This window comes from Grampus griseus (genome assembly GCF_964374135.1).
Source record: "Grampus griseus genome assembly, chromosome: 12".
Lineage (NCBI taxonomy): Eukaryota > Metazoa > Chordata > Mammalia > Artiodactyla > Delphinidae > Grampus > Grampus griseus.
This window is the reverse complement of record NC_139006.1, coordinates 38,851,875-38,871,326: the sequence shown is the minus strand read 5'-3', so window position 1 is coordinate 38,871,326 and position 19,452 is coordinate 38,851,875. Positions and strand designations below refer to the sequence as shown.

The 19,452-nt window shown below is 39.3% G+C and overlaps 1 protein-coding gene across 6 annotated transcripts; it reads right to left on the bottom strand.

Annotated features, from left to right (window-relative positions):
- Positions 1-4,687: 4,687 nt before the first annotated feature.
- On the bottom strand, positions 4,688-19,332 carry SNRPD1 (small nuclear ribonucleoprotein D1 polypeptide). 6 transcript variants are annotated; one of them, XM_082667362.1, is made up of 5 exons: positions 19,196-19,332; positions 9,605-9,681; positions 7,692-7,883; positions 5,042-5,146; positions 4,688-4,878 (listed from the first exon to the last, which is right to left on the bottom strand). In XM_082667362.1, exons 2-4 carry the CDS (start codon positions 9,672-9,674, stop codon positions 5,070-5,072), a joined length of 339 nt encoding a protein of 112 aa, XP_082523488.1. In that variant the 5' UTR covers positions 9,675-9,681; positions 19,196-19,332; the 3' UTR covers positions 4,688-4,878; positions 5,042-5,069. The 6 variants fall into 6 exon arrangements, with proteins under 6 accessions (XP_082523488.1, XP_082523485.1, XP_082523487.1 ...); XM_082667359.1 differs by lacking the exon at positions 19,196-19,332 and adding an exon at positions 15,102-15,229 and having other exon boundaries at positions 5,038-5,146; XM_082667361.1 differs by lacking the exon at positions 19,196-19,332 and adding an exon at positions 15,102-15,229 and having other exon boundaries at positions 4,688-4,858; positions 5,038-5,146.
- Positions 19,333-19,452: the final 120 nt, after the last annotated feature.

The window sequence follows — 19,452 nt, the reverse complement described above, 5'->3', positions numbered from 1 at the left end:
TCAATGAAAATCCCATGTACTGCAACTAAGACCCGATGCAGCCAAAAAATTAAAAAATAAATAAAATTTTTTTAAAAGGTAAATTATTAAAAAAAAAGAAATAACATGTAAAGGGCTTATTAGCACAGAACCTGGCAGAGTTAGTACCCAAATATTTGTCAAATGGGAGGAACAGTTATTGTCCATTAAAAAAATCCTTTTGGCAATTTCATTAAATCTATAAATTAATCAGAAAAACTGGGCACAGAATAAGCATTAAGTACATATTAGTTGACATACTGCCAGTAAAGAAGTTACTTAAAAATTCACCAAGATAATTGCACTAAACCTATAAATTGGAGAGAATTTCTATCTTTACACTGGTCAGTCTTCCCACACTGGAATATGGTACTATTTTTTATTTTATGGCTCAGGAATTTTTAAAAAGCTAGAACTGATTTTTGCCACTGTTCCAGAAGCACTCAAAGAGGAGAAAATTACAAAGTTCTAGGAAACATGGAAAATCTTTACTCTCCTTGCAGATTCACAATGCATATTATCATTTAAAGACAAAGCAGAGTATGGCTCTACTTGAGAGGCATATGAATCACCATAATTTCTGTAGTTCACCAAATCTAAGACATCAATTTTTGGATGCACTTGTTATTGTATGTACTACTAACAAAGAAAAAAGCTTGATGATTTAAGTTTGATACCAAATCTAAATTTATACCATTTAAGATGCATCTCAATTTCAGAGATATTAAAATATATTTTAAAAATCCATCTTAGAATAGGTGAAATTGTTAGAATTCAAATAGTGGGATAAGATATCCCTCACTATAGTAACAAAATACACAAAATACTTCGGAATAATCTTACCAAAATATGTTAAGTATGGTCAATCATCATTAATCATTCTGTACTGGGGAAGTCATTTCCTTGCTAAAATTTATTTGTAACTCCAAAATCAGTACTATTGGTGCTTCCATGGTCATGCATGGACCATGCATGCTTTAGAGCAGCAAAAAAATGTTACCTGATGTGCCACCTGGTTGTTCTAGGCTGAGGCTGAATAAAGCGACAGTGCCTTTTGTTTCAGGTCTCATATGGTAGACAAACATCCTTCATGGTCAATTTAGTGCCACAGTTTTTTGGTACTTTTGTGCTTTTGGGTGGTGAGTTTGTTGTTTAAAATGGCCCCCAAGCATAGTGCTATCTAGTATCCATAAAGCAAGAAGGCTGTGATGTGGCGTTTGGAAAAAATACATGTCTTAGAAAAACTCTGTTCAGGCATACATTACAGTGCTGTTGATTGTGAATTCAATGTAAATGAAACAATAGGTACTAAATAAGGTGTTTTTAAACAGAAAACACACATAAAACGAGGTTATGCATTGATGAGCTGATGAAAATGCCATGACCAGAGACTCATACACAGAGAACCTGTGTTCCTCCTAGGAGCAATGGTTCACTATTCACTAATTCAGGGTTCACAGCAACTTTATAGAACCTAACTATCATCAATAACAAGAATCTACTGCATTTGACATCTAGTGCTTTTGCTATTATTCTTTTGTAAATTGAATCTCATATTATATACTGACCTTACTCAAAATATAGGAAATACACAGAACTTTAAAACTGGTTCAGATAAATGGAATACTACCATGTTCCTGCAGAGAAAACAGTAATACTGCAAAATTTCTCTTCCTTCTCAAAAGTATACCTCTTATTTTGTGGATTCACAAGAATTTTCACATTAAATAAAGACCAGTATCAGATATATTCTTTTGTTGTTTTAATTGGAATGTCTCTAGAAATGTCTGCTGTTGGTTTAAGATAGAAAATTCTTCCTTAACATGATGAGGAAAGTCCATTTTAGGTTTTCAGGAATGAGTGTTGTGTTATTAAATGTTATTCTGATATCTATTATAGAAGATTGTGTGTATTTTGACTGCTGAACATAATACATTTCAAAATACTAAGCCATCCTTGCTTAACCAACCTACTTATAGTAGATTAAAACATGTTGTGAAATACAATTTCTCTATTATTTCACTTACAGTTTTCTGTTTAAACTCACAATAAATTTCTTTAAACAAATTTCACAAATAAAATCTTAAGCTTTAAAAGATATCAGACTGGGAATTCCCTGGCGGCCCAGTGGTTAGGACTTCGTGCTTTCACTGCTGAGGGCCTGGGTTCGATCCCAGGGTTGGGGAACTAAGATCCCACAAGCTGAGTGGCACAGCCAGAAACAAAAACAAAAACAACCCAAAAAACATAAAAACAGAAGGCATTACTACTGCTTCTTATAAAAACACACACCTGGTGAAGCCTCCCCTGCAAAACCAGAGGGAACAAGACAATAAGGAAAGTTCTGCTGTCCAACTGGCCAGCTTCACTGCAAACCCAATTACTTCAAACAGGAAGAGACGTGGCCCTACATCTGGACATGAAGGCGATGCCTACTTTGCTATCCAGCAAGAAGAAAACATCTTTTTTCCCAAGGGCAGCCCAGCCAATCAGAAACTGTAGTCACCCAAGCAATGAGAAGCCTCTTCCTGCAAAGGACTCTGCTTATTATTGCCCCTCCCAAGGTCCCCACCCACACGCAAAGCAAGCTCCCCTTCCTGGTTCTCTGGATTTGCCTATGGCCTGTCATAGTTTGTATATGCCAAATTGCAATTCTTCTGGCTATTCTCAAATAAATTCACTTTTGCTGATAAAATGACTGCCTATTATTAAAGCTGACAAACTCAATCTAGTACCCACTAGGGTTTAGCCTTACATTTAAACAGTGTTACTAGACTGGTTTCACACTACAAACTTCTAGACGTTAAAATTCACAAAGTAAGACACAGTCAGGGGACTCCCCTGGCGGTCCAGTGGTTAGGACTCTGAGCCCCCACTGCAGAGGGCACAGGTTCCACCCGTTGTCTGAGAACTAAGACCCCGAGGCACGCTTAAAAATCCTTTGTTATTGGCATTCGACTTAAAATCAACATGAGTCTCCACTGCTTTTAAAACAGACAAGATAATACAAAGTATTCCTTATCAGAGTATTCACAATTTGCAATTACGTATCAATGTATATCTAACTCTGTTTCCCTTTTAGCCTATAAGCTCCAGGAGGGCAGGAGTCAACTTACATTTGTTTACTCACTACTTGTGCTTTTCTGTTTGTCCCCTTCAAATCTCTCCACCTTGATGCATCACTGTGTTCCCTTGCCTTCTGCTTGCATTCAATTAATAGGAGCACCAACAAAGGATGGAAAAGAATGAGATACACATATACACATACCACACACAAATGCTCTTGCCATCTCAATTACATTAACTTCCCTACAAGGCCTAAACTTCCTTTTTTGAAAACAGTCTTTGCAGAACATTCCCTTCTCATTAAACAAACAAACCCCCATACATGATTAAATGAAAACACAGATCTAGTTCAATCCTCAGTTAGGTTAGCTTCCTTAGTATATAAACAATAGTAAGCTTTGTAAGAAACTATATACTGAGAAGTATTTTTCGCTAAATCTAACCAATTAAAACAATTTTTAAAAAATCCTTATTAATGATCAGAAAGAATCCAGTTTTTGGCAAAGAAGTAGGTCTTCTTCCTTTTGTTCTTAAAGGACTACTTGTAAAAAGTATTTGGTTAAGAATCCGCCTGCCAATGCAGGTGGCACAGGTTTGAGCCCTGGTCCAGGAAGATCCCACATGCCGCGGAGCAACTAAGCCCGTGCGCCACAACTACTGAGCCTGCGCTCTGGAGCCCGCAAGCCACAACTACTGAAGCCCATGCACCCTAGAGCCCGTGCTCTGCAACAAGAGAAGCCACTGCAACGATAAGACCATGCACCACATGAAGAGTAGCCCCCACTCGCCACAACTAGAGAAAGCCTGCGTGCAGCAACGAAGACCCAATGCAGCCAAAAATAAAATTAACCCCCCCCCCAAAAAACTATATTCTATTAAGAACCTATTAAAAAAGTAAAACAGGGACTTCCCTGGTGGTCCAGTGGTTAAGATGCCTCAATTCAAATGCAGGGGGCATGGGTTTAATCCCTAGTGAGGGAACTAGGATCCCACCTGCCCTGCAGTGTGGCCCAAAAGAAGTAAAATAAAACCAAAAAACCATTAACAATGACAACAAAGGCAATGACTTCTTAATTTAGAAGATGATCATCACCTTTTACTAAGAACCTAAGTCTCCATGGAATAAAACTCAGGAAAGGAGAATCAATTTTAGACCTAATTCCATAGGTCTTTAGTTTCTGAGGTACCAAAAAGAACTTATTTCACCTGTAGGAAGGTTCCACAGAATGGAGTCAAGGTAAAACAATAAAACGCATAGTGGGAGGGAGGGACACGCAAGAGGGAAGAGATATTGGAACGTATGTATATGTATAACTGATACACTTTGTTATAAAGCAGAAACTAACACACCATTGTAAAGCAATTATATTCCAATAAAGATGTTAAAAAAAACAAAACGCATAGTCAGTGCATGTGAAATAAAAAGGTGTATATTCTACAAATATTCATAAAAGAAATATTTTAGTTCAAAAAATTAAAAGCCTGATCTAAGATTGGAATTATTCTGAGACTGCCTAGTAGTAACGCTTAGCTCTTATTGTGTTTGTATCATGAATATATATATGAACTATTAAAACTTAATATGATATAGTCAATAGACAACTCTGTCCTACATTTATGTTTATTAAAAACTGCCACAAACAAACAAAGCCTGTACAAAAAGCACCCGGGGCATCGATCACTTTAAAATCATAATCTTGAGAGACACAATTTGCTTAGGCACCGTCTTCTAACTTAGCCACGTAGTCTTCCTCTGCCACGTCTTCCTCTTCGTCTGTTATAAACAAACAAAACCTGTACAAAAAATATCCCATAGTACCTATCACTTGGAAACAGTAATCTTGAGAGACAATATCGCTTAGGACCCCCTCTTCCTCTGCCCTGGCCATGTCCTCTTCCTCTTCCTTGCCTGCCATAAACAACAAAACCTGTACAGAAAATATCCCATAATACCTACTACTTTGAAATAGTAGTCTTGAGAGATATTATCGCCTAGGACCCCCTCTTCCTCTTCCTCGGCCACGTCCTCTTCCTCTTCCTCGGCCTCGGCCTCTTCCTGCAACTGAGGGAAGAGAGAAACAAAGTAAAGGAAATTCTCTTCTGTGCTGATGTTACCTGGCCACCACAAACAGCACCTACAGTAAAGAAAAGTTTAATTCAGCTTCTCTCAAATGTAACCTCAGTCACCCTTTCCCGACAGTTTATCATACAGAACCAAGAATTGATGGCCTACTAATACCTAAATATTTGTTTCATTTGACTTTATTTACTGAGAAATTCATCAAGTTTTAAAATATTTTTTCTTTGTATCGTGCCTCAAATTCACCACAAAATAAAATAAAAATGATTTGAACCTCACACAAGATGAAAAAGATATAATACTAACGGAACAGAACACAAACACTATGCACCAGATGTTTCTGTTACTGTATAGAATCCAAGTTAGTTAATTCATGCCAAGAAAACTTAAAATATATTACATCAAGTAACAACTTCATGACTTTTCAGAATCTTAAGTCATCTGATCCAATCATAACCTAGTACTTTAATCCAGTAACAATATCCTTGTTACCTGGTCATCCTAGCTGTGAACTTTTCATTTTCAGACATCTATGAATATTTTAAAAATCTTCACATTTCTACCAATTGTTCCTAGTCTTACCATTCAAAGCAACAGAGTAAGTCTAGCACTTCTCTTAAAACAAGGCAGATTAACCACACTTATCTCCAATTCCCTCTGAAGTACTATTCATGATAGAAAAGGAATAAAAATGGCAAATATCCATAAGGGGGAAAAAACAAATGCTGAAAAAACACAGTGGTTGAAAGATTTCAACAATTTTTTAAGTCAGAAAATAGACTGAAACCTACAAATGTTTAGTAAAGGAAGAATAACTTCTAAAAGACCTAGGACCTTGGAAGCCAGGGGTGAGATGATGAGGCAGGGGGCTGAAAACATGGGGGGGGGGGGTTGACAATCCTTATGCAGAGCAGTAGATTGGCTAGTCCTCTTCTCCACCTTGCAAAGCTAATGATTATTTCCCTGACAGGTAGGTAGGAGAGAAAAGATAAAATTAACCCAAAGACCTTGAAGCAGAAAGGCTTCGGATTTGAAAACACCTGCAAAGTGGATGGCAGCAAAAGTCACAGAGCTGGAGGGAAGGAACAGGGGGATCAAGTCAGTGTTTTTCAAGCTATGTGTTACAACCTGAATTTTTTTTTTTTTTTAACTGAAAGAGAATACGATAGGAAGCTTAAGGGCATCTGCATGTATTAAGACTAAATTCTTCCTGAAGCTTTTGTTTCATTTATATGTATGAATAGGTCATGATGCAAAGTACAATATATTTCTTAGTGTGAGTGGAAGGAAAAGCCTCAAAATCATTGTTTAGTATCAGCCCCTTTCTCCTGCCCTTCTCCTATAATGCTGGCTGCCAGACATATATCTCCCACAGTAGGTGACTAGAATCTTTTTCTGAGAAAACCAGCTCCAGAAAAGACTTCCAGATCCTGAAATTTTAGGTCTCCTCAGTGGGGAAGCCAACTTACTTTGAACCCACCCTCTAAGGAGTCCAGCCTCCATTCCCAGAAGTTCTCTTTTCAGAGTCCTTCTTAAACAGATGGCCAAAATGCAAGATACTATAGTAAAACCTTCAACATAAAGACCAAACTAAGAGATCAAATAAAAAGAGAAACCAGAGAAAACAACACCAAGTACAGAATAAAAGACAAAGAGAGAGGAAAAATAAAAGAAAAGACTCAGAAGGAATCAGTCAGAAGATCCAATTATTAAGAATTCCTGGAAGAAAGAACAGAACAAGCAAAACAGAAGAAATTTATCATTACACAAGTAAATTTCTTAGCTCTAAATGGCAAGAATATCCATACTGAAAGGGTCCACCAAGTACCCAGAACAACAGTGGACAAAATGCTAAGTCATTAAAAAATTTCAGAATATCAGGAATAATGAGTCAATCTCTGGGCTTCGCTAGTGGCGCAGTGGTTAAGAACCCACCTGCAAATGCAGGAAACACGGGTTCGATCCCTGGTCCAGGAAGATCCCACAGCCCTCGGAGCAACTAAGCCTGTGTGCCACAACTACTGAGCCTGTGCTCTAGAGCCCGTGAGCCACAACTACTGAGCCCGCATGCTACAACTACTGAAGCCTGCACGCCTAGAGGCTGTGCTCCACAACAAGAGAAAACACTGCAATGAGAAGCCCACACACCACAATGAAGAGTAGCTCCCGCTCACAGCAACTAGAGAAAGCCCGCACGCAGCAACAAATACCCAGTGCAGCCAAAAATAAATAAATAAATATAAATAAATAAATTTATTTAAAAAAATAAGACTCAATCTCCGAATTTTCCAAAGTGTGCAGGGATTAGGGGACCAGGCCATGCACAAAGGGACAGGAAGTAAGAACATCAGTCTTTTGAATAGCAATACCAGGAACTGTAAGAAACACTATATGTACTCATGGCAAGTAGAGGCAATTAAAACAAACCAACCAACCCGTGTTGTTTGCAAATATAAACATATTTTGAATAGCAGATTAGGGCATAAATACGCCAGACACAAAAATGTTTATAATCCTTCAAACTTACCAGCTTCCCTTTTCTTAGACTTCACCTTTGGTTCAACATCCACGAGAAGTGTATCCAGAGGTAAGCTGTCTGGCAGAATAAAATATCGAATGTTATTTCCTCGAATACTCAGTGTTTCCAGCTGTACAGGTTCTCTGTTCTTCAGGGTCATTTTCACAGCTTTAAGATGTGTATTCATGCTGACATCTACACCTGGAGGGAAAAAAGAGGACAGTTATTAGCATAATAAGGAAGGCAACCAATTAATCTATCAAGCCACTGTTAGTACGATGTTATAGAAGAGTATTATCTGTTCTACAACTGGTAATTATGTCTGTATAAATCAGAAATCTTTCCTTCACTAGATTTTTCCTTAGCTTGTTGTTTACTAATCTTCTGTACTCTTCTTTCCCAAAATTAATAGACTTTTGATACATTCCATCTTGTTGGGGAACTTGATACAACGAGGGAGAGGGGGAAAAAAACCAAAAGATTTATGATCTCTTTCTATGTTCCAGGAACTGCATGCTAAGGCATTTCAGTTTAATCCTCAATGTCCTTATGGTAGATAGTATGATTATCCCTATTGTGAGGACTAAAATATATATTCAGGATATAAGAAACTTGAAACAGTGGTTGTCACTGGGGGAGGGAATTGGATTTTTACTCGATTTTGCTCCCCCAATTTACTAAATTTTCCTCCTGGGACATCATTTATTAAGTGCCTACTGTATGTGAGGCAAACCTTACATTATATTACTTTTGTGAGTGTCTTCCATCACTAGATTTTGAATTCCTAAAAAGCAGGAAGAGGGCTTCCCTGGTGGCGCAGTGGTTCAGAGTCTGCCTGCCAATGCAGGGGACACAGGTTCGTGCCCCGGTCCGGGAAGATCCCACATGCCGTGGAGCAGCTAGGTCCATGAGCCATGGCCGCTAAGCCTGTGTGTCCGGAGCCCGTGCTCCGCAACGGGAGAGGCCACAACAGTGAGAGGCCCGCGTACAGCAAAAAAAAAAAAAGAACACTCTGCTTCCTCTACAACATGCAACACAGAGCTCAGAAAAGAGCAGACTAAATCACTGTTTAAAATCACGGAATTTTAACAGGACAGAAATTACATTTCCTCAGATATGATCAGACTGTATCAAAACCTTAAACTATACAGATTTCCTTTCATAGCAATTGGTGTTGCAAAGTTTTGGTGGACTCACAAATATTATCAGTTTAATACTATATATTTCTCGTTTACTCAGATGCTGGATCTACATGTTAAAAAATTATTTATAAATTTACAATTTAAATATTTCAGAGAGTAGAATGGTACCATATGCTAAGATAGCATTTTCTTTCATCAATTCTTTTAAAAATTTGCCCTTTTTGGGGGCAGCAGCTACTATTAGTGAAGAATCACAGTGGCTTTAAATATAAAACTACATATCATACATACAATATCATTAAAGAGTTAGACACCTAAGAAAAAAGACAAATATAATAGTCTAATATGTTATGCTTAGATAAAATTATGGTTCCTCAACACCCCCTTCCCATTTCCCACATATTTTTTACCCAGGATAATCAGACATGGAAACTCCATCCTCTATCTTCAAGGACTTTACAATCTAACAGGGGACACAAAATTCTGATACAAGTAATATGTGTTTTGTAAGATGCAACATTCCAGGGGACACGTACAGGCAAAAGTAGAAAAGGCATAAAGCAGGAAAACAGTGGTCACACATAGGATAACCTGGGGAATCCAGTCTGGTCTTAGCATAAGAACTTAAGGTGAGGCTTAAATAAGAAGGTCAGTGAAATAATCCAGACAAAAGGAATGAGATTTGTACTATATAAAACATTCATTAACCAAAGAATTCTGGCCTGTAGGTGAAAGAGATAGGAAATAAAAAGTGTTACAAACGCAGTCCAACCTCCATACCTGTGATTGTTCCATGGACCTGTGTTCCATTCTTTAATTCAATGGTTACAGTTTCGTGACTCAATTTCATCAAAAATCTATAAAGACAATAGGAATAAAATGATAAATTTTCACTTTTAACACTTCAAAAACATGTTTATTATTATTATTAAGCCAAAGGGTGAAATTTCTAGATGCTGAAAACCTACTATGGATGCTATCTGCACCAATTCCTGTTAATAGCTTGCATAACCATTTCAGCTTTCCCTGAATGATACCCTTAACATTTATGAAAGCACAGTAACAGAAATTGCCACTTGGACATTTCTGATTCTCTAAGCCATTATACAGCTTAACCTCTGATCCATGCATATAGATCCTGAAGTCACTGTAAGCCACAAAACTGAAATCAAGAAATTACATGGATAAAAGTGCTCAAAAAACACAAGCTTCCAATTATAAGACAGTAAGTATTGGAGATGTAATGTACAACATGATGGCTATAGTTAATACTGCTGTATGGTATATTTGAAAACTGCTAAGAGACTAGATCCTTAAAGTTCTCATGAGAAAAAAAGCCATTTTTTTCTTTTCTTTTGTATACATATGAGATGATGGATGTTAACAAACTTACTGTGGTAATCATTTCACAGCTTATGTAAGTCATTATCCTGTACACCTTAAACTTACAGTGTTGTATGTCAATTATATCTCAATGAAACTGAAAAAAATGATACATTATAATTGGTATTAAAAGATTATACTCTTATTGTATATGTATAAATAAGGTAAAAGTCTCCTTTTCTAACCCTCCTCCAGGCATGTGGGGATATTCTAGACCATTTTATATGCAAACATAAGCATTTACATAAAATTTACTTTTACAGAAACTGGGCCATACTATAATGGCTTCTGTAACTTTTAGTTCTCATTTAGCATTTAGAGACATTTATGCAAACCCCCACCAAATTCATTTATGCAAATCCTCACCAACACTAACTGTCACCAATCTTGTTTTGGTCAATTTGATAGGGGAAAAAAGGCAATTTGCTTTTCCCTATCACTTGTTGAATAATTCTTCATGAATACAGGAAATCTGTATTTCTTCTGTTATTTTCCTATTCACATTATTCACAACTCCAATTAGGTCGAATTCTTCTTTTATTTTCTATCAGTTTGCCACAGCAATTCAAGTTCATGGTTTTCTTTAGCCATACAATTTTTTTTCATTTTTATGTTGTTAAATTTATGAATCCTTCTTGGGTATGTAATTTGTTTAGAAAGATGATTCCCATCCCAAGATTATAAAAAGTCTCTTATTTTCTTCTACTGTTACATTTAGAGTTTTAATCCACCTAGAATTCATCTCTTTTCTGTGCAATGTGAGGTAGGAAGTGGCCTTTATGATTTTCCCAAGTTGGATAGCCAGGTGCTTCAATAACATTTACTGAATAGTCATCCATTCCCCACTTCATCTATTCTTCTGTTCTCCAACTTTTTATTATGAAATATTGCAGAGGAAGCTGAAGGGTTCACACACTATGAAAATGTTACCATTTGTGTGTGCCCCTCCCGCCCCACTTACACTGTCACCACATTATCTGAAAGTAAACTGCAGTCACTTCAGCATGCATTTTCTCATGAGGACATTCTACCACATAACCATAACACCACAATCACATCTAGAAAAATGAACAATAATCCTACAGTATGATCTAATATACAACTCATATTCAAAATTTCTGGTCTATAGTATGTACTTTGTATACCCGATCACACTAAATGTTAAGATTACCTACTTTCTCCCCAACTAGTCTATCCTTGAGGTTAAGAATCATGAACTTTATATCTAATCCTGGATTGTAACAGGCACTGAATAAGTTGGCTAAAATGTTTCAATGATTAAAGGGAAATCAGGCTTAAAATACAACTTTTGAAGTGGTATAGACAGCCATCAAAAAAGGGGAAATTACTTGGTCTTGCATAAGACAAGTCCCAAACTTGTTCTCATACAAAGAAAAAACTGTGTGTTGAATCCCTTCCCTTTCCATATTTGCTGTCAAGAAAAAAAGTCTCTCTTAATGAATTGGTAATGCTTTATTTCACCAGATAAGAATTCTTTAACTTAGCTCAAATTTAATATAACTATATTAGCCTAGAATTTTCACCGAATGGTTTCTTCCCATTATCAATTTAAAATTTGTTTTTACTTTAATTGTCCCATCCAGTAATAACTTCTACTTTTATAAAACTTCTTTCAAATCATTTTTAGAAACAGGCAGGATTCAAGTAAAAATAAAATACTTTATTAATCAAGCAGTCTACCATACGGAAATAAAAGGAAAACCAGAAAGTAAGAAAACCTCTGAAACAATCAAAATACATTTTATTAAGTCCAAGAATATTTCTTTGATAAATAGTATTTATCATTATATATTATATGGTAGCCACTGTGCTTGGTAATGATTAAAAATGAGTAAGACTAGGCCCCCAAGGAGCTCAAACTCTGTAAGGAAGAACAGACACATGAAAGATTTTTTTTTTAAGTAATTACGTAAATTTAAATCACAACGGAGATATGCACAGGTTCTTACCATGAATATAATGTAGCATGGGTAGGAAGGAGTCAGATCTTAGTGGACTTCTAGTAAGTCTGAAAAGTTGGAAATATGCAGCAAAGAGAGACTAGAGCAAAGATATAGTAAGAAACAGCACAAGGTACACAGAAATTATAGGTATTACTGATAGAATACTAAGTCCAAGAAAATGAGTAGGGAAGAGGTTCCTTTCATGGAATGCCCAAGCTCTGTTAAAGAATTCCCCTAGGAGAACTACTGAAGGCTTTTCATCAATGGAGTGGAGTGCCACATCGGAAGACAAATTAGGTGGCTAGAGCAATAGATAGATTAAAGTAATCAAGACACAGGAACTACAAATAGGTCAATGAAACAGAACAGAGTCCAGAAGTTCACTATCCAGGCAGCAGTTTGGGTTTCACAGGTGTATACATTTTTCAAAATTGGGAAATGCACACTGAATTTCACTGTTATGAGATATTTACTTTAAGAAGTGAGATTAAAGAACACGGGTGGGAAGAAAAGGGAGGCTGAACAGCTTAGTGGTGTCGACTGGAGTGGCAAGGAAGGTGTACTGAGGGTAGGAGAAATAAACAGTTATCCGAGCCAAGGAACCAAGCAAATTCAAATTATTTTCTGATGAATCCTTCACTACCTGAATTCTTTCTGCTTACTGTAACTTAAGATATTCAGATAATACTCAAATATTCAGATAAAATGGTATCATTCAGTATAGCACTGAAATGGTATCCGAACTCACACTATTAACTTCAAAAATCAAAGAGAACGGGATAGTGAAAGATACTTAGAGATATTCAGATAAGCACACATATGTCCATTACAGTAACTTAACTTAAGATATTCAGATAATACTGTAACTTAAAATATTCAGATAATACTCAGATATTCAGATAAAATGGTATCTCCTTCAGTATAGCACTGAAATGCTATCCAAACTCACACTATTAAATTCAAAAATCAAAGAGAATGGGATAGTGAAAGATACTTATATTAGGTAGGTAAATTTGCCAAAACCTAGCAACTTATCAGATTATCAGGATTATCAAGAGGAAGAAGTCAAAGACGACTCCCAGGTTTTTGGTTAGGGAGACAGTATAACAGTGTCACCAACTGAGATAAAGAAATAACAAAGTCAACCAAAACCGCAAACCAGTTAGACAAACACCCATTTTTCCTGGCGTAAAACACATTCTCCAGTTATTAGAAATTTTATTTCTATAGTGTGAGACACAGAATAGGATTCAGTACAGCCATTAAAATTTATAGGAAAATTCCGTCACAACACAGACTATCTTTAAATGAGACAAACTGATTCCAAAGAGTATGACATAAAACTTAACTACAGATTCAGACTGGCAGGTATTGAGAAACTGAAAAAATAAACTTTAAATTCTGAGATGTTTCCCCCCAAAGTTATACTTCAAATAAAAATGGACAAAGTCTTCCAGTTATAAGATAAATAAGTATTAGGGATGTAATGTACAACATGATAAATATAATTAACACTGCTGTATGTTATATATGAAAGTTAAGAGAGTAAATCTTGAGTCCGCATCACAAGAAAAAAATTTTTGTCTATTTCTTTTATTTTGTACCTATATGAGACGATGGATGCTCACTAAACTTATTGTGTTAATCACTTCGTGATGGATGTAAATCAAATAATTATGCTGTATACCTTAAAGTTATACAGTGTCGTACGCCAATTACATCTCAATAAAACTGTAAGAAAAAAATGGACAAAAAGTTAACCTTAAATGCCCTCTCTACAAACTCCACCCTGAATATAACAATAAGGATTTTATATGATATTTCAAACATACTAGAAACTATCTACTTGTCTACCTTCACCACAAAACATAAAGCTCCAACAAGGCAGGGACTCTGTGTCGAAAAAAAAAATGCATACATTATGAGAGCACAGTGTAACAGGTGCCCAATAACACTGACAATCCTAGTTTGTGACTGCCGGCTGGGTTATTAGAAACCTCTGCTTCTATGCTGCAAGCTCTCAGCCTCAAGGAAAAACACCAAACCCCAATCTATTTGCAAGTAGTTTAGAATGAATTACTCCAATCAGTAAACAAGTTTTCAGTAGGCTCAGCTAACCGGCCAAATTTAAACACAGAAATGAACCAGAAGAAATCTCGATTATCTGTGTAATCAGTCAAAATATACAGAAAATAGATTCTGTCCCACGTTGGGAGACTTTTTTTTCCTAAAGCAAAGTCCTATTTTAAGGGGAAATGTCGGTTGAATAACGTTAAGTCTAGTAAGTAACAACAAGGGGGGGAAAAGAAGTGATAGGATAAACTTACGGAATCTAAAGTCCATCCCTGATTTGAAACATTTCGGAATTAGGTTTCATTATTTCCAGATAAACTCCTACAGCTTCTAAGTACTCTTTTAAGTGTGATGGTAGTTTCATCGCGAAAAACGCATTTAACTTAAACTACTTACGCAGTAGTATTTTTATGTCTCCCACATTCTCAGGGAGCGTGGACCTAGTTATATTTGCCGGTTCCTGAGGCTGAGACGAGCCAGAAACGCAACCCAGACTAGAGCACAAGTTCTACTCAAAATGAAAGTCGGTAAGTCACCGGGAGTAGCTTGTAAGCCTGGCGCTGCACCTCTACGGCCTCGAAGACTCTGGGTGGGAAAACCTGGCCCGGCCTTTACCTCCACTTCTTGGAAAATACGGGGGATCCCCGCGCGACCCAGTCTGAAGCCCAGGTCCGAGCGGCCGCGGCGGCGCGGCCAAGATGGGACGGGAGCGGCGGGCGCCGGAGGCCGTTAGCAGGCCGCGCGCACACGCGGCTTTCGCGCCTCCAGCCTCTGGGGCAGCCCAGCCTCCCGCTCCCGGCCCACACCGTTCAGACTGTCCCCTCACAGTCCCTCACCCCGCCTGGTCACTTCCTCACCTCACGAGCTTCATCCTAGCGGCGCCGTCACCGTTTCGGTCGGATAGCGAACAAAACCCAACAACTGAGCGCCGACCGGCTACGAATATGAATGGCCGGAAACACTTACTCCCAGGGTTCCGACGTAAAGAGCGCGCGTACCGGTGCGGACGCACGGCGGAAACGCCGAGACCACCCTTGAGCTCTCCCTTCCGGCCGTGAGAAGCGCCACTGCGGCCCCTGGCGGCTGGAGGTGTGCCTTGCAACTGCTGAGGGGGTTTGCTTTAGGAGGAAACTTCCGGTAAGAGGGAAATTTGAGGAGATTAAATCCCATTAGCGGGCATGGCAGGGCTCCGTGTATTCAGCAGCACGAAATTTACTCAATGAAAGGAAGTTCTGGGAGAAGTCCAGAGGATTATGCTAACTCTGCTCCAACACCAGGAACCTCAACATTACTTAACGTGCCTGAAAAAAATCACACAATTTTTTTTTATGTCAACTTTTTTTTTTTTTTTTTTTTGCGGTACTCGGGCCTCTCACTGTTGTGGCCTCTCCCGTTGCGGGGCAACAGGCTCCGGACGCGCAGGCTCAGCGGCCATAGCTCACGGGCGCAGCCGCTCCGCGGCATGTGGGATCTTCCTGGACCGGGGCACGAACCCGTGTGCCCTGCATCGGCAGGCGGACTCTCAACCACTGCGCCACCAGAGAAGCCCTATGTCAACTTTTTAAAAATTTAATTTTATTTATTTTTGGCTTCGTTGGGTCTCTGCTGCTGCGCGCGGGCTTTCTCTAGTTGTGGCGAGCGGGGGCTACTCTTCGTTGTGGTGCGCGGGCTTCTCATTGCGGTGGCTTCTCTTGTTGTGGAGCACGGGCTCTAGGCGCGCGGGCTTCAGTAGTTGTGGCACACAGGCTTAGCTGCTCCGCAGCATGTGGGACCTTCCCAGACCAGGGCTCGAACCCGTGTCCCCTGCATTGGCAGGCGGATTCTTAACCACTGCGCCTCCAGAGAAGTCCAGAAAAATCACACAATTTAACTGATTATTTTCACTTTAAATTCTGGTCACAAACCTCAGAAGGGTTCCCCACAGTGCCCAGAGATCCAGAGATCATGTTATGCTTCTCTAATGGATACTTTCTCCTTTAGCCTAGGTGATCTCCAAAACTACGGCTTTAATTTGTATCTCCAGCTTGGACTTCATCCCTGGTCATTAGAATTCTTGAATGTTGTGAGGCAATTCTCATCAAACATTAATGTGCATAGGACTCAACTGGAGGAAATATTAGAATGAAAATTCTGATTCCATTGGTATGGGGTCTGAAATTCTGCACTTCTAACAAGCTTTCAGTTGATGAAGATGCTCCTATTCCATGGATCTCAATTTGAGTAGCAAGACTGTAATGGACATATGTGTGCTGCCTTCTCAACATCTATCCCCCTGTCTTCCGAACAGTTCCTAATAATCTCCTGGTGATCCAATGTGGACCAAATTGCTATAATTTTTCTTTGTTTTTATTTTCTAGCTTGAAAATTTTTTAGGATTTTTATTCTCTCATAGTATAAAACTGTCAAGAGTCCTGAAATAAAGTCATCAAGAATGGAGCAACAACAGAAAAGCCATTATTTGCTGCTAGCAGGAGGGTCAGTCTGAAAGTGAGACTACTCTGTCTTCTTGGAGTTAGCTGAGGTTTTATATATTACAGGCATTTAGATTGGTCATAAGAAAGAAAAGGAACAAGGAAATGAGAATGCAACATGTGGGGCAATACAACCATTCCATCAGTAGTTTTTAGAAGTAGATGTGTTAATGATAAGCATGCGCAAAAAAGTACGTTCTGCAATTTGGAGTGAGCAAGGAAAGCAAACATTTTAAACAAATCCAGATTACATTCACAATTTTAAGTTTGGCAAAAGAATTTACAAGTAGGGGCTTATGTTTCTTGTGTAGGGTTCTGAAAAAGAACTTCACAAATTTACAGAACCATAATGTTCAGCACCAAGATGCATCATTTAGGCCACAGCATTTGTTTTTAGCATGTGCACATGGCAAAAGATTAACCAATCACAGCTCTCCCCCCCGGGGACTTTCTCAAGAGCTCTCGGGAATGGAAGCCTCTATTTTTACTAGGATAAATTCGCTGTCAGCTTATATGATCTTTGAAAGCTCAGTCAAGCAAGATAATTTATTCACTGGATCATGATTATTTTTTAGTAAACAACAAATCAAATGACCCAACTCTGAAGTGTATAATACAGTATTGTAAAAGCAAACTATTTTATATTTTCACAGCATGCTTAAACACCTGATTGTATTTAGTTTTAGAAAAGAAAACCTAGAACAAATTGCAGACAGGAATTATACATCAAATATGAATTCCTTATGTATCAAAAATAAATACATATGATTTCATATGGTGTGACATTTGTAAAGATTCCAACGCTCCTGACTGTGGCCAATACAAGTATAGTGGAATAGATTACTCAGGAGCAGAGAGGCCCTGGGACTTCCCTGGTGGTCCAGTGGTTAAGACTCCATGCTCCCAATGCAGGGGGCCCAGGTACCATCCCTGGTCAGGGAACTAGATCTCGCATGCAGCAGCTAAAAGATCCCGCATGCTGTAACTAAGACCAGACGCAGCCAAATAAATAAATATTAAAAAAAAAAAAAAAGGGCTTCCCTGGTGGCGCAGTGGTTGAGAATCTGCCTGCTAATGCAGGGGACACGGGTTTGAGCCCTGGTCTGGGAGGATCCCACATGCCGCGGAGCAACTGGGCCCGTGAGCCACAACTACTGAGCCTGCGCGTCTGGGGCCTGTGCTCCGCAAAAAGAGAGGCCGTGATAGAGGCCCGCGCGCCGCGATGAAGAGTGGCCCCCACTTGCCACAACTAGAGAAAGCTCTCGCACAGAAACGAAGACACAACACAGCAAAAATTAATTAATTAATTAACTCCTACCCCAACATCTTTAAAAAAAAAGCAGAGGCCCATTTTTTGGAAATGGAAACTTGTAAATATGGTTTGTGTATATGTGTATGCCAGAATTTGAGTTACTACAGATAAAGTGGTTTACACACAAAGAGAAATCCCACCAATTGTCTGACAATCTGAAGGTGAAGGCAAATATAGGTCAGATATTCTATCAACAGTAGATAACCAGCTTTAATCACGTTGGCAGTCTACTCCTGAGTTTTTCCCCAATTTAAGCCGTTTGGTATATGCCATTAAAGTATATTGCTGACCCCTGAACAACTCTGGCGTTAGGGGCACAGAGACTCTGCTCAGTGGAAAATCCATGCATAACTTACAGTCGCCCCTCCATATCCCCAGTTCCACATCCTCCGATTCAACCAACCAGTTGATGATGATTGTTTAGTACTCTAGTACTTACTACTGGGAAAAAAAAAATCCCCGTATAACTGGACTTGTTTAAACTTGTGTTGAACAAGGGACAAATGAAAGTATCAGGCACTGGGGATGGGCGGGGGGGAAGACAGGTTTTTGCCATAACACAAGGTATGGTGATGTGACCAATGGCTTCACCCACCAATACTTCTCATTTTGGTTTTTAAACCACAGAACCTCCCCAAACTAAACTGACAGGCAGCTCAATAAAGTTTTGTGGAAGATGTATTCTCATAAAAACATCAGGCTTCACAAACTTAGAGCACATTTTGGCTGGACTTGGCTTCAAAAAAGGAGGGCCGGAAGTGGAGAACCTCTCTTCAGATTCTCAAGGGCAAGAGCACCCATTTGCCCATCCTCACAGTTCTGCAAATAAGGAAAGAGTAGCACAGAGGGCGTGTTCAAAAGCAGGGTAGAACCAAGAATCCTAGTGCGAGAACCCTGGATTCTATCATTGGAGGTCTCTAAGAGTCAAAGCTTTGAACACCCGCCATGACTAAACGTGGTGGAACTTTCTACAATTTCTTGTCGACTCTCGTGCTCTGATGCCCAGGGAGGAAAGTGTGCAAGGAGACGCTGAAGCCCTGCATTTTGGGGAGGCGCTGGAGTGCAGTGCCGGGAAAAAGAGAGAAGGGTCAATCGTCCACCCTTTTCTTTACATTGGCCCCTGTCGAGGATTAGAGGTATCTGAACTGAAAGTCGCAGAGAGCAGTACCTGCAACCAACAGAAGAACCGGTGGCGACGGATTTTCAAGACAAACCACCACCGCTGGGGGCGTACGTGGCTTTACTCCAAGAGACGAGCGGGTAAAGGGAAGAGTCTGCCGCTAGCCGGAGAGGCGCCCACCCGCGGTGCGCGCACGCGAGGCCTCCCACCGCGCCTGCGCTGCGGTCCGACGCTGGCTCGTCTTTCCCCGACGCCCAGCAGTCCGGGCCGGGGTGAAAAACTGCGTGACACGCAACGAGCGTGGC

Coding starts and splice junctions, on each gene's coding strand:
- SNRPD1 (XM_082667359.1), bottom strand. Junction 7,884..9,604: donor GGTCCATGGAACAATCACAG/GTATGGAGGTTG, acceptor TTTTCCCTCCAG/GTGTAGATGTCAGCATGAAT. Junction 5,147..7,691: donor GTCTAAGAAAAGGGAAGCTG/GTAAGTTTGAAG, acceptor CTCTTCCCTCAG/TTGCAGGAAGAGGCCGAGGC.